This window comes from Stegastes partitus, unplaced genomic scaffold, assembly GCF_000690725.1.
Source record: "Stegastes partitus isolate 25-593 unplaced genomic scaffold, Stegastes_partitus-1.0.2 Scaffold4, whole genome shotgun sequence".
Taxonomy (NCBI): Eukaryota; Metazoa; Chordata; class Actinopteri; family Pomacentridae; genus Stegastes; species Stegastes partitus.
Window position 1 is genome coordinate 870,980 of NW_007577735.1, and position 14,702 is coordinate 885,681.

General features: G+C 41.5%; 2 protein-coding genes across 2 annotated transcripts in view; one reads left to right on the top strand and one right to left on the bottom strand.

Moving 5' to 3' along the window:
- The window catches only part of wdr13 (WD repeat domain 13), a 6,919-nt gene extending 1,741 nt beyond the window's left edge, over window positions 1–5,178 (top strand). The window contains exons 4-10 of the mRNA XM_008278253.1: window positions 101–210; window positions 470–600; window positions 693–1,000; window positions 1,984–2,164; window positions 2,313–2,454; window positions 2,609–2,727; window positions 4,236–5,178. Of these exons, the coding sequence (XP_008276475.1) occupies window positions 101–210; window positions 470–600; window positions 693–1,000; window positions 1,984–2,164; window positions 2,313–2,454; window positions 2,609–2,727; window positions 4,236–4,420 (1,176 nt within the window). The 3' untranslated portion in view covers window positions 4,421–5,178. The remainder of the gene's footprint in view (window positions 1–100; window positions 211–469; window positions 601–692; window positions 1,001–1,983; window positions 2,165–2,312; window positions 2,455–2,608; window positions 2,728–4,235) is intronic.
- A 5,113-nt stretch (window positions 5,179–10,291) lies between these two features.
- On the bottom strand, window positions 10,292–11,697 carry LOC103354753 (probable G-protein coupled receptor 173). The gene has a single exon (XM_008278268.1). The coding sequence runs from the start codon at window positions 11,695–11,697 to the stop codon at window positions 10,489–10,491; it is 1,209 nt and encodes a 402-aa protein (XP_008276490.1). The 3' UTR covers window positions 10,292–10,488.
- Window positions 11,698–14,702: the final 3,005 nt, after the last annotated feature.

Here is a 14,702-nt window from a genome sequence, read left to right on the forward strand (position 1 = left end):
TTTCGTGTTAATTTGTGGCCACAAGTTCTGTTTTCACTTGCACTCACTGTTATGAGGTTCTTTCTCCCCCTGTGGCTCCTCTGCCTCTCCTCTCTGGCAGGACTTTGAGGAGGACCCCCGCGCCCAAGGGGCTCGTGGTCATCGCCGCTCTGTCAGCAGAGGCTCCTACCAGCTACAGGCCCAGATGAACAGAGCCGTCTATGATGAGAGGTACCAATGAGAGTGCCAAAAAAAAGATCCTCAGTTTGCATCCAGCATCTTGTCTCATTGCCTTGAGCGATTCAATTCTTTATAATTTATTTCTCCTTAGAGCTGTTGCATTTTTAGGATTTACTGGCCGTAATTCTTGTTTGGGTGCACTGAGTAATGATCAGATCTCTTAATATTGAGCTGTCAGCCGTATGCAAGGCTTGTGAGGTGTGTTGTATTGATTATATGCTTACATGGTGGTTTTTACTTCTGACCGCAGGCCTCCGGGCAGTTTGGTGCCCACCTCAGTGGCAGAGGCCAGCCGTGCCATGGCAGGAGATACAACATTGAGTGAAAACTATGCTTTCGCTGGCATGCACCACATATTTGACCAGCATGTAGACTCTGCTGGTACGTAAATGACTTTATAATCATGGTAATCCTTTTGTATACGTAAACATCAACATTTATGTCACTCCGTCCTCATATTTTTGTTCTTCAAGTTCCACGATTGCAGTTCGCCAATGATGACAAGCACCTCCTTGCTTGCTGCTCTCTGGATGGCACCCTGTCCATTATGACGCTGTCTCCACCCCCTCCAAGTGTGAAGGTGACCCTGAAAGGCCACGGAGGTCCCGTCACAGACTTTGCCTGGTCTCTGAGCAATGACATCATTGTGTCAACGTCACTCGATGGGACACTGCGTATTTGGAACACAGAGGACGGTCGGTGCATCCGAGAGGTCAGAGACCCAGAATCCAGCGAGTTGCTCTGCTGCACCTTCCAGCCCATGAATAATAACCTTACTGTGGTGAGTCTCTTTACAGACATGCTGTCATTTTTGCATGCTTTAGTACTGATTCTGTTGTACCACCAAATGCAAAGGACATATTCAGTTGCAGGTACCATTGGAAAATATCTAAGAACTTACAACAAGATTAGAAAAAATGCTCATTGTTTCCTGCTCTATTTGATGAGTATTTTTTAGGTCGCTAACAAAGGATTTTTCGTGTTCATCTTCTCAAGTATGTAATTTATGAGTAATTTGTTTTCTTATGGCATAATGCTTCTAATATTTTGACAGATTTTTGTCAAACATTACTCCCCTCACTCGCAATTTTAGATTATTTACTTTTAGGTTACTAACAACAAAGTCCTGATAATATAGTTTTAGAAGCAGGCAACTAATGATCAAAGAGATTTTTTTCAAATGTCTAGCCACTACATGCACTACTGGAGTCAGCCATGTGAGTCTGTTCACAGCAGACTTAAATTTTCCAACTGATCACGAATCAAAGGATGTCACACAGAATTTTGACATTTTAGAGGTCTATACTTCAATCCCAAATTACATGCAATTTTCATCTTTGCACAGTATTCCAGATATTTTTCTATTTTTGTTAATGAAATATACTGACAAAACTGTGCAGGTCGAGGCAATAAGCTCCAAATAATAGCATTTTTTAGTCAATTCTCAATAACTGCATAAATGTAAATTATGGCACTGAATATCAGTTTTAGTCACTGAAACCAAGGTGGTAAATGTATTGGATCATTTTGATTTGACTTAGCCGTGTGATGACAAAACTGATGAGTATCATGTAAAATGAAAGCAGAGTTGTGGACAGCAGTGTCTATTTACGCCTCATTAAATTAAACACAAGGGTGATGGATTTGGTTTACACTTGTTAAATTGCACCAGCAAAAAACACTACAACCAGTTCATTTCCAAGTCAGTGTCTGTGCTCCTCTGTGGAAATAATGACGGTTCTCACTCGAAGCTCTGTGTTCCAGGTGGGAAACAGCAAGCACCACCTGCAGGTGGTTAACATCTCCACTGGGAAGAAAGTGAAGGGGGGCTCCAGTAAGCTGACAGGCCGCGTGCTGTCTCTCTCCTTTGATGCTCCAGGGAGGATCCTTTGGGCTGGTGATGACAGAGGCAGCATCTTCTCCTTCCTCTTTGACATGGCCACAGGTACGCTCGCATTTCCATTTAGAAGGGCACTAAGTGTTCACTGACCACATTACAAATTCTGATGAGTTTTTCACCGACTAAAACGGCTGATGTGTCTCTGTTGGTCTCTGCTGGTTCTCCCCCTGCCCCCACCACTCGCTAACCACAGGGAAGCTAACCAAAGCCAAGCGTCTGGTGGTGAGTGAAGGCAGCTCCATCTGCAGCATTTCTGCTCGGTCCTGGATTAGCAGAGAGGCCAGAGACCCCTCCCTGCTGGTCAACGCCTGTGTCAATAAGCTGCTGCTGTACAGGTCAGTCTGTAACAGCTAGTCACTGTTTATTAATAGCCAGTTTTGTCTCCACTGTGGAGACAGGCTTTAAAGCTACAACATGTGGATTTGTGATGTTATTTGTAGTGATGTATTTACATTGTTGCATTGAATTATGCCACCTTCACATTGGCAGGGTGGTGGACAATGAAGGTACACTACAGCTGAAGAGAAGCTTCCCCATCCAGCATGGATCCCAGCTCGTTCATAGCATCTTCTGCCCCCTCATGTCCTTCAGGCAGGGGGCCTGTGTGGGTAAGAAGTCTCTGAGTGTTCCTGCTGTGGTCTCTGAGTGTTCCCGCTGTGATATTTGAATAGAAAATTAGACCACAGTTTATTGCTTGCTGCAGGCTATCCAGTGTGAAAGAACACAGGTAAAAATAGCATGCTGCTGCTTTTGGATAAAAAAAAAAAAAACACAACAAATTAGCAATTATTCAGCTATTAAGTAACCTACCTTACCAATACAGTGAGTTGCTAACCTAACAGCTGTAATATTAACATAAAAAGTAACACTGCTCTACGTCAGCTCTTGTCCTTACTCGAGTTTTATCACCTTTCATTATTTCCTAGCAATCAACTGCTCCTTTTTTAAAAACGTCTGTCAGTGTATAAATTATTAGCTTTGCATCTCCACTTAAAGGAATAAAACACTAAATTGACTATAGTTGAAGATTAAGTGCTAAGTTTATTCATCATGGTGAGAAATGCAGATTCACTGCTGCTGTTATTTTTTTAAATCAACTACAAGAAGACTCAGACAGCACAGTCCTCCACTGAGGCCAATGTCCCATTTTATAATTTTTTAGGAAAGCGATCTGGATCTGCACCAAAATTTAATTGGCTATGCTCCATCTCTTCACCAAGTTTCATAAAATTCACCCTGGTAATTTTTGCATAATCCTGCTTACAGACGAACGGCACCAAAAACCTAGCTCTACCTCGGTGAGGAGTAATTCCTTAAATGCAGAATTGCAGCCATAACGAGTCACATGAACGGGGCATGTTAACATCAATGACAGTCATAGCCGTATTCCTCCCACCCTCTCTTATCTTGATTTGAAAATGTATCTGATCCGTGACTCAAAAGCTGTGATACAATCTGAACTGTGAATTTCGTGGTCTGTTGCACTACCCTTCAGATTCTTTGGCTTAAAAACCGGCCTCCTGCACTGTGAGATTTCTATCTGTCTGACATGTAAGTCGACAGTCGTGAGAAACAGTGGTGTTCGATCGTATTGCGAGTCCATTGATAGACGATGTGGAGCTTTGATAGCAAGAAACCGCCTGCAGCAATGATGTCGGATGATTTCAGAAGTTTGGGTTTAAATTCTTGCTGTGTGACTGCTGCTGCGACCCGATGTCTACAAAGCAGCCAATCAGGATACATGAAATGACCCAGACCATATTGGCCATCATTTTTATTAAGTTTCATGCCTCAAATCAGTATCATTGTGTCAGATTTTATAAGACCCATCTTGTGCGTTGTGCATTTTCGGCAGCTTATTATTACTGAGGAGAACAGGAAGGTACATGTGTCAAACTGGCCTCATATCTGTTTTTTTTAGCATTTCACCATGTGCTAGATCATCATGATTTAATATACACATTAATAATTGTGTTTATTGAGACAGTGTAGAGACAGTGTGACCTGCTGAGATACTCATTTTCAGTCTGTTGTATTAAAACATTCATGCATTTACACATCTTCCTCGCAATTTCTCCTCACCATTGAACTTATTATGGTTCTCCCTCTGCCACAGTGACCGGCAGCGAGGATGCTTGTGTGTACTTCTTCGACGTCGAACGCAACACCAAGGCGATAGTGAACAAGTTACAGGGTCATGGCGGACCAGTTTTGGACGTCAGCTTCAACTGTGACGAGAGTTTGCTGGCGTCTGCCGATTCCACCGGCATGGTCATCATCTGGAGGCGGGAGCAAAAGTGACTGGCCCACCAATAAAAAGCTTCCATCCACTGCGTATAAACAGCCTGCTGCTCCTTAACCGTCCAATAACAAGTCTGTAGATTTTCACTGGAATGTAACAGACTGCATCAAACGTTCAATGTAATGATACTAAAGTGCAATCAGATAGATGCTGTGTAGGTGGTGGGGATGTCTTAGAAATTTATGGGGTGGGAGGTGGGTTGTGTGTGTGTGTGTGTGTGTGTGTGTGTGTGTGTGTGTGTCAGTACTCCTACAGCTGTGGCTGAGAGATTGTTTTTCACTAAAGAAAGAAGGAAAGAGCACTACTACCATGCATGTGTCATGGCTTACCTCCAACTTGTGTGGATACGACTGAATTCATGTGAAGAGTGCAACATAATCTTCCAGAAAAAAAACAACACTTTGCATCACACTGACAGTCCCTCTGGCATAGATCTAGTTCACTATTTATGTAACTGTTATTCAAGCAGTGTAATCAAGTGTAGTAAAACTGCCTTATTTGCTTTCCGTTGCCTGTTTGCATTTGAGACCATGTGCATGAAAATGGAATCCGAATCAGTCAGTAGGCATATCCAATCGATCATCACAAAAGATAAAACAAGTGTGTTTTTAAGTATGTGTTTGTACTTATCTCTTTGTGTGTGTGTGAGTGAGTGAGTGTGAGTCTGTGTGTGTGTGTATGTGTACTCCATTCAAGCTGGTTGCAGATTCATATAATTTATTTAACACACATACACAATAAATTCCTGTAATTGTCAGTTGTCTTTGTTTTTCTCCTTCACAAAATGTATTTGACACAGTTTAAAAATGGAAATACTAATGTCAGGAGAGCTGGAATAGTGGGGTGGTCAAACCTACAGTGTAGGAGAGTGTTAGTCATTGTGTGGGTCTTCAAAATCTACACAGGATTCCCCCTACATCAATGATTCAGTGGTGTGTAAATAAAATCCTGTTGTGTTTGGACCTGGGCAATATATATATACATAATACAGTGTTAGATATTGTTGCTTATTTTATAGTCTGTGATCTTATTGGATTAAAGCTTCAATAATATTTAACATTTTCAGTCTTTAGGAGAAAGAGAAATTCCTCTGTGTGACCATCAGCCATTACAAAGTCATTTTACTAGTCGGTCCACCATTTTTGATCATGATTGAGTGGTTTGCCATGAAATTTTGTCCATTTATGGTCCTCGAAGGATGACTCAGGCGATCCTCAACCTCCTATCCAATGCTACCGCTAAGTTGGCATTTGGAGTTTTGAGTGAAATCTTTTTAAAGATTCTAATTTACGATTCCTATTTGATAAATGAGGAGGGTGATGACCTCCTCCTGTCAGTCTTCTTCATTACACTCCCAGTAACCTCAGGTGCACTTGCTTCCTCCTAGTTGCTAACTGTTAGCATTCTGCCACATTAAACTAAAATGGTGAACATGATGAATGCTATATGAGCTCGTGAACATTATCACTGTGTCCATGTTAGCGTGCTGACATTTAATCCAAAGCACTGTTGAGACGCGAAGCATGTTTTATTTAATAATTTCTTGTATCTCTTCAAATAATCGATATGTCCTCACATGATCAGTCAGTATCATAATATCGGATTTTGTCAACCAAAAAGGCCAATTAATAAACTATCATGTAGATCAGAGCAACCTTTTTGCTGTTGGTATTGACTCGTATGGGATTACAAAGGTCTTTGTGTGCACATGATTGTGAATGGCTGAAACAAATGAATTTCTCTATTTGGATTATTTTTCAGTGTTCAAGAGGTGAAATGATTGTGCAATAAAAGCAAATAAATTCCACAGAAGGACACTGTTTTAACATAATTGTCTGGTGACCACTTGGGACCACTGAATGGGTCTTGACCCCTCGATTGGAAACCATAACAGACATACCCAAGCTCTTACACCTCCCGTGGAAATTTTCTCTATCTCCTCGGTCCAGACAGGCTGCGGCACAAACACGATATGCTACATTAGTGTTATATTGCCAACACGTTTCCTGTATGAACACATGCGTTCTGATAGGACAATGCAACAAGGCCTATGCAGCACACTGCGTCTTCAGAACGTACAGTGGGCGAGGGTGAGTTTTCACAAATGAGTAAGACGGCCTTTGTTGTGGTGTATCTTGCAGGGAAGTGGGAAGAAAACTAAAAATAAGCATCCAGATGAATCTTTAAGCATCAGTTCTGGGGAGACGGAGAGGCACAACCTGTTAAACCTGGACTATTTGGAGGATGTTCACACAGTTGACGCTCCTCACTATGGAAACATCTCTTCTGCGAGCCACAGTCCGAGCGCACAAACAAAAGACAATGGAAATTATCTCTCATTCAAATTCAAAATAAAAGATGATTGTTTATCGAGAGATTACGCAATCACACAATGGCTGGATTTCAATCAGGCTCTAATTAAGACAGAAAAATATTATTTTCGCCCACACTTTGCATTTTACTTTATAATGTCAGAGGCACATTTATACAGCATGGCTGATTGCATAAGGTTGGCCGTACATGTGAAATTTGAATCATTTGTTCTCCCATCAAGGAGAGAGAGATTCAGTACATTAACTTTTTTAATGTTCACGCAGAGGAGTTCACATTTAAAATGCATTCTATGATCAACAGTATTATTTAAGATTTAGCTATTTGCTTTTAAGGGTAAAATCCTGATACTTGTACGATTGTAGGATATTACCATAAGCATGGAATTTTTAAAAATAAAATGGGTTTTTCTTTTCATGTGACAAACTAATGCTCAGTTTCCGTCATGTTTTCTGTATTAAATGTTACGTTTTAGGGGATGTCATAGTGATCACATCCTGCTTTTCATCATCAATATCAAATACACATTTTAGATTTTTATATAATTGTGGAGTCCTCTCCCTCTTTTGTCCTCCTTGTATGATTTTTTTTTGACACATTTAACAGTGATGGAAAGTAACGAAGTACATTTACTCAAGTACTGCACTGTGATACAGTTTTGAGTTACTACTTTACTTAAATATTCTGGTTTTCTGCTAATTCATGCTTCGATTCCACTGCATGTCAGCAGCAAATATTGCACTTTTTACTCTCATGGTTAACTAGTTAATTTGAAGATATGTTTTAATGATAAAAAATATAATCAACAAAAACAATTCTGATGTCATATTGTAGATTAGGATAAAACATAACTGGGGAAATTGACAAGCTACTCACCAAATAAACTAGACAAAGTAGTTAAATCAGCTCCAGTACCACAGCAACAAACACATTAATGGATTAATAATTGAAATCAATAATATTCATTATTCTGGAATATGCCATTCCTCATAATGAATACTTTTGCTGCTTTCAGTACATTTGGATGATAATACTTTGGTACTTTAAATGAATGTCTTATACCTGCAACAGATTATTTGCACACTGTGGTAATAGCACGTTTAGTACAAGAGCTCCACATTTCAGCTGTCATACAATAAATTTGTTTTTGTTTCATTTTAAGCAAGGCTATGTCACATTTGAAAGAATAAAGTACACAATCTGCTACTTGAAAATAAAATGTTAAATAAATAAGAATTAAAAATATATAATTGCTGTAGTCAACCCGTAGTTTAAGGTAGCTTGTTGCTAATACAGAATTTGAAAACTTTGGATGGACACTGCTGTATACCAGACATTGCTTAGTCAGTCTGTTGACTTTGTGACTCTGTTCCAATTGTGTTAGTGTTACACTATGTTTATCATCATCCTGTGATTTTAGTTTTTAGCCACACCGGCTGCTGCAGAACTGAAGTTACAAAATCTCACTCGATGTTTTATTGTGGGAAGGTTTCATTATATTAGACCCAAAGTTTAAGAAACTCACTTGTTGGATCCAGACTCATTTTTGTTGCCACATAGTTGTTCAGCTTGAGCCTTGTATAACAATTCTATTTCATCGAAATCTCTTCAATTTTTTGTGTGTGTATTTAGACACCTGTCTCCACCTATTTGAAATGTTGCCACTGGAGAAAGAAATCACAAATCCTTCTGAGTCTACAGCGATTGCTGGTCAGTGCTCAGTGGAGAGGAAAGAGTCAAGTTGACTTTTTCATTTCACGCACTGAAGTGTACAAAGATAGACGGATGTGGCATAAATTCAGCTTTTTTTTTGTATATGTTCAGGAACTGCAATGCATACAGGATGTAATTTGCGCTGTCAAGTGGAATTTGCCCTCCACAGAGATCCAAACCGTGTCACTATGCAGGCAGGTCATAACTCAGAGTGCATCAAAAGTAGAGTCTTTATTGATGAGTGGGCAAAAGAACCACCTCAGTTAAACTGTACAGTTACAGAATATCATCTCGCGAAGGAGTGCCAGACGTAAAAATTATGGACCTCTGTTTACTTTTCACTTTCCATATCAACATCTGTACAAGTTGTAATCCCCAGTCTTGAATCTATGAAATGCAGTGGAATGCATGCTAGTACAGTATGCTGTGCAAGTGTCCACATTTAGAAAATTGACTGCACAAAGATACCTATGCCTAACATACTGTAGGTCAGACATTTGGATTACATGAATCTTAATTTGGAGAGACAGCTCAGTGTAATCTAAGCCAGTTTCCATACACCACACACTGGGGTTTTATCCAGCCATGAAGATGGTAACATACTGTGATCCAGACACTCAAATGGTGACATTTATGTTGAGAGGAAATATAAGAGGGCCTGGTAACATTCAAGTTTCCTTCACATTAAGTGCCACTTCATTTCCTCTTTTTTTTTTTTTTTTTTTTTTATGATGAGAGCGTAACAGTACTTCAAAACATTCCCAAGATCATCATTTGCAAATAAATGTACATTTGCTAATGATTTTTTAACATGACGTAATATACATCATTATTCAAGTCATTAAATCCTATGGTCTGTTTGCAAAATCCAAGTGTTGTTTTCTAATTATTCTGTTCCCCTTTTCATTATCCATCTGTATTTCACATTTGCTTGCACATTAGCATTAAAAAATCAGACTACATTTTCAGTTGCAGAAATCCATTTAAAGGATAAATTCCCATTCGATGATTGCTCAATTTTGCATGATTTTGAGACCACAAGATGAGGCTGCTTTCATATTGACTCAGTGTTACTGGAACCTATTTTATCATCATTATTTCTGTCTTTCTCTCCCTGCCTCCCTCCCCTCTTCTCTCTCTCACACACATACATACACACAAATGCTATATAAAAACACACAAGCAGGAATATACATTCCTGTACAGTCTATACAATATGAAATCAAGTCATATTTCAAAATAGTGTCATCTGCTTAACATGTATTGTTTACAAATAAAGGAAAACAGGCAATTTTTTTTGTTTTTCTTGTTTTTTTTTTTGTTTTTTTATGATACAAAGAAACCTGACACGCCCTAAATCAAGTCCAAAAAATCAAGCATGTTAGGGGCTTCTGGGTTCACAACAGCTATTTAAATGTATCCAAGGTTATTGGGTCCACTTGATATTCTGCAGTCTCTTTCGAATTACATGAAAAGGCGTCCAGGGTGGTCTATCAATCCATTCAGACCCTTTAAGTTCCTTGATGTGTTTCAGAGTTAGTAACGCTCTGATCAACACTTTCTATTCACAGTCCACGGCACATTTCTTCAAGGATTTCAACCCTCTCTGTGTCTGTTTTGTGCCTCATGTGACACAGAAACTAATTCTCAGCTGAAAGCTCTGGGGCGTGTCCCTCTGAAATAAGGCAACATTATTTTAAAATGGCATCTGTCACACTTAGTTGGAGTGGTGATTGTTGTGATCTTTTCCTATTTATCAATCATACAGTACATCATCAGAAATACAAACCAAAAGTGTTTTCAGGGCTTTTCAACGGCCCTGTTCAAACCTTTGCAACTTACACATTTATTCAAATATCCACATTCTTCATACAGCGGCACTGTGCCTGCATTTGTTAGCAAAAAATTTGATTTTGTTGTGCAAAACAACAAAACAGACACTGACACGTAACCAAGGTGCAATACAATACTTCTTTTCTCCCTTTAAAACCTGAAACATTCCCCTCATTCAGCTCACTTCTTCTCACATAATGCAGTAGGCCTCGTCCTGGGGCAGGTGTTGTTTAGTCCTCCAGTAAGTGGGCAGGTGAGCTCTCAGCACTTTCCTCAGGTCCTCGTTGAGCAGGAGACAGAAGATGGGGTTGACTCCAGCCTGGGCAAAGCTCATCCACACCGTGATGGAAAGGTACCTGTGTGGAATGGTGCAGGACTTGACGAAGACCCTCCAGAAGCACGCCACGATGTAGGGCGCCCAGAGGACCAGGAAGAGCAGGGTGATGGTGTAGAACATCCTGCCCAGCCTCCTCTCTGACCGCACCTCTTCCATCCCCAGCAGCCGCCGGTGCTGATTGTGTAAATTTTGCCTGATGCCCAGCAGAGTGGGTGGCATAGGACCACGACCGAACCCTGCGATCCAGTTAGCTGCAGCTTGACCTGTGGCCCCAGGACCGTGGAAGGTCCAGTTCTGGCTGATAGCTGGCACCAGCTGGACAGGTTTCATCTTGCGGTGCCTGTACTCAAACAACAGCAGCTTGGCGTAGAAACCGTGAGTGGCCAGAACCACCACAGCCAGCATGAGCATGAAACCCAGGGTGTCGTTGGTCTTCAGGTAGCGGTGTTCAAAAATGCACTGATCCTCATCACGGATGAACTTGTAAGTCCCCACATCAAAGACAGGTGGGAACGCCATGGCGACCGCCAGGGTCCACACCATGCAAATGATGGCGGCGCAGGTCCAAATGGTCATGCGTTTGGCGTAGAATCGGTGGTGGGCGATGGCAAGGTAGCGGGTGACAGCCACGCAAAATAGCATGAAGGCAGCATGAAAACAAAACAGCACAGCCATAAAAGCCACAACTTTACAACTCAAGGCACTGTAAGTCCAGGCCGAGCTGTTGTGGACGGAAACCAGCACAAAGGGGAAGCAGGCAGCAGAGCGAACTGCATCGGCCAGGCACAGGTCCAGGAGAAAGAAATAGGGAGCCTTGTGAAGTGTCCTGTCTCGCAGGACCAGCAGGGAGACCAAGAGGTTGCCTACGAGGCTGACACAGATGATCAACCCCAAGAAGACCAGCTTAAAGTAGGCAGACACATCCGTGGCAGAGATTCCTCCACTGTTGCTGCTGCTATCACTGCTGCTGCTGCTGCTGCCGCCTCTTGCAAGTCCACTCTGCGAAGCCAGCACAGCCAGCAAACTGCCAGGGCCATCGATGGCAAAGCTCTGGTTAGCCATTCTATCACCTTCCGCAAGAGCCTGCCTTGTTTGGGCCCTTTAAAAACAGTAATGATCCTCCTACAGGCCGTCGTCTCCAACGGCTCTCTTGTCTTTACAAGGAGAGGCCGTAAGGGTCTTTTCTACACGACAGAATCATCTTTCCTCTTTGTCCACAAGCTCACCACCTGTGAACAGAGACACACATTTTGAAGGATGATAATCAAAATGTCTGACCTGCTTGTTAGATCTGAAATCGATCCACGAAATGGAGACAAAAACCTGAGATGCTACCATCATGGGTGTAGAGGTAATGTGTTGGGCAACACGGTGGAAATCTCTGCCTTCCTGTTTCTCTAAGGCTGGGATCAGATCAGCAGCTCTACAGCATGCCAGCTCCTTGGCTCTCTCAGTAATTACCTTGCCCGTTGCTAAGATACAACAGCTCACATACTTTGTGCAAGTGTGGGTGTTTGAGTGAATGCATGGGGGTGTACAGGGGGATGGAGCAGACACAGTACAACCAACACTGGGCATGTCCAACAAACAGCGATGTGGTAAATGAGCAAAGAACATTTGATGCTTTCTCTCTGCTGCTCTGTGCATATATACGTGAGTGTGTGCAGCTAAAGAGCAAAAGGGTGTAATCTGGAGCTATCATTCGTAGCACACAGCAAATATGAGAATATAACAGCAGAGCAGGCAGCCATTTGGTTTTTTACTGTAGGCCTGACGTGTGAAATGTGGTATTTTACTCAACAGGAGGATAAAACATTGCTGTAATCACGACAGTCAGGCCTCAGTGTTGAAGACAGCAGCCTCGAATCAGCCTTGATTTGAAAATTCGAGCACATAAACCAAATTCGAGACTCATTTATGGGTAGGAGATGACAACAACACACAGTCGTGCTCGTCTGGGTGGGCCTTGTCTATGTAGGCCATGAAACACAATATGATTTGCTGTGACTGTAAGCTTGTGTGTGTGTGTGTGTGTGTTTCCCCCCCCCTTCCAAACATAACAGCCCTCTACCACCTTGACAAATATCATTTCACCTGATTAAATGGCTGCCATGTCAGCTAGGCCTGAAACACAGGGTGGAGTGAAGAAAAAAAACAGATGAACAGGTGTCAAAATCACCTCTGCTGTGTTTTTGTGTATAAATGTGTGTGTGTGTGTGTGAGAGAGAGAGAGAGAGAAAGAGAGAGAGATGGAGATAGAGAAAGATGATGATAACCTACCTTTCATCCCCTCATTTTTTTGGGATCTGTTCTTCCCTCACGGTGAAAACAAAAAAAGGATCCCAGTCGCTTTGTTTCACTGTTTGTCAGATCGAGAGAAAAACACATAATAAAGCCCCCATGCTCTTGCTGTGCTCTCAGCCTCAAACAACACCTGTTATGCATAAATCCATCGCAAGGAAAATCGAATTGAGCAACATAATAAACATAAGAACAGCAGAGGCTATCTAATAATCAACAGCTGATCAAACAATCCAGAACGAGAACTCTGCCACATTTACGAGATATGTATGCGAAATATCCACCGCCACCCCCTTTTTTTTTTTTTTTTTTTTTGTTCAAAATGAAAAGCTTTCCACAGCCTCACACATATAATCAAGCAAACATCTGTTTTTTTTTTTTTTTTTTCTCGTCTCTTTTACAGTTTCACAGAGATGTTCATTTGGTCTGAATATCATCCGAGAAAACAGATTTTATGTTGCATCACGTCGAAGATGGGCTTCCAGCAGGCGAGAAACACACGCGATAGAAAAAAAAAACATATCTTGTTCTATTCGTATATCCAAATGATGTCAGATTTTCAATGCTTATAATAACCCACCCACAAACGATAGAGAGGGAAAAAAAAAGATCGCGCATCCCCTAAATGAATCGTCTTGGCATGTATATTGGCTAGGGGCAGCAGGACAATTAGTCCACACAGACAACAGCCTCGATACGTCTCTTTTTTCCATCTTTCAGTCACAAAAAAAGGCGATGTATTTACCCTGAACTGTCAATATGCAGTCTTTGTTTTGCTGTCCAGCGAAGGTGGACTACATCTTAATAGTCCACAATAAAAGCCTCCATGACAGAACAAATGCATTTTTCGTTGTTTTTTTTTTTCCTCTTTTTTTCTTTTTTTTTTTTTTGGTCAAGTCCAGCGATGCCACAGAGGATTTCACATCGTAGACGCTGTCGAAATCACGATATATAAAGAAAAAAAAAAGATCGAGAGAGAATAAAACAGCACGGCTGGATTAGGCGAATTATTCCTGAATAATCCCAATTATGGCTGCTTGCAAGGAGGCAGCTCGCACACTCGTCGGAAAGCGTCGGTTTTATTCGGAGAGAGAGAGGAGACGAGGGAGGGAGGGGGAGAGAGAGAGAGAGAGAGAGAGAGGGAGGAGGGAGGTGGACCTGTGCAGTATTGTGGGCCACAACCTGAAACTACATGTTTTATTCTAACCATCACGTATGACGCGCCTGTTTTCCCCAGTGTGGACACAGCGAGCAGCTCCGGCCGTCAACAGACCGTCTTCCATTGGTCTCCGGCCCTCAGAGACAGACTGGGCTCACTGGACCCGGGATGACACGTACAGGCCGGACAGGGCCGCAGCAAGGCACTCTGGGTCCTCTGGAGGACCAGGCCATAACTGCTGCACCTTACTGTTTGTAAGATGCACCATCATGTGTGCCTCCCTTTACCTTTTCTGTAGCTTAATTTTATCTGAGTCATGGGTAATAAAGATGTTTATGCACCAAAAAAAGAAAAAAAGTGTAATGTTGTTCTGACTTAGATAATGCATATAAAATGATTTGATTATAGCCAATTATTAGCTAGCCAAGAATTCGAGCTAGCTAGTGAGTGTTGCAGCAAGCTAATACAGCATAATGTTATTAGCTTAACATAAAGTTAGATAGTTTGTTTAAAGGCTATTAATGATACTTTACATTTTTTGTGTGTTTTGTTGAAACTGCTGGTTGGTTTTCATGTTACTGTATTAGATGATTATTAAGAGACCTAG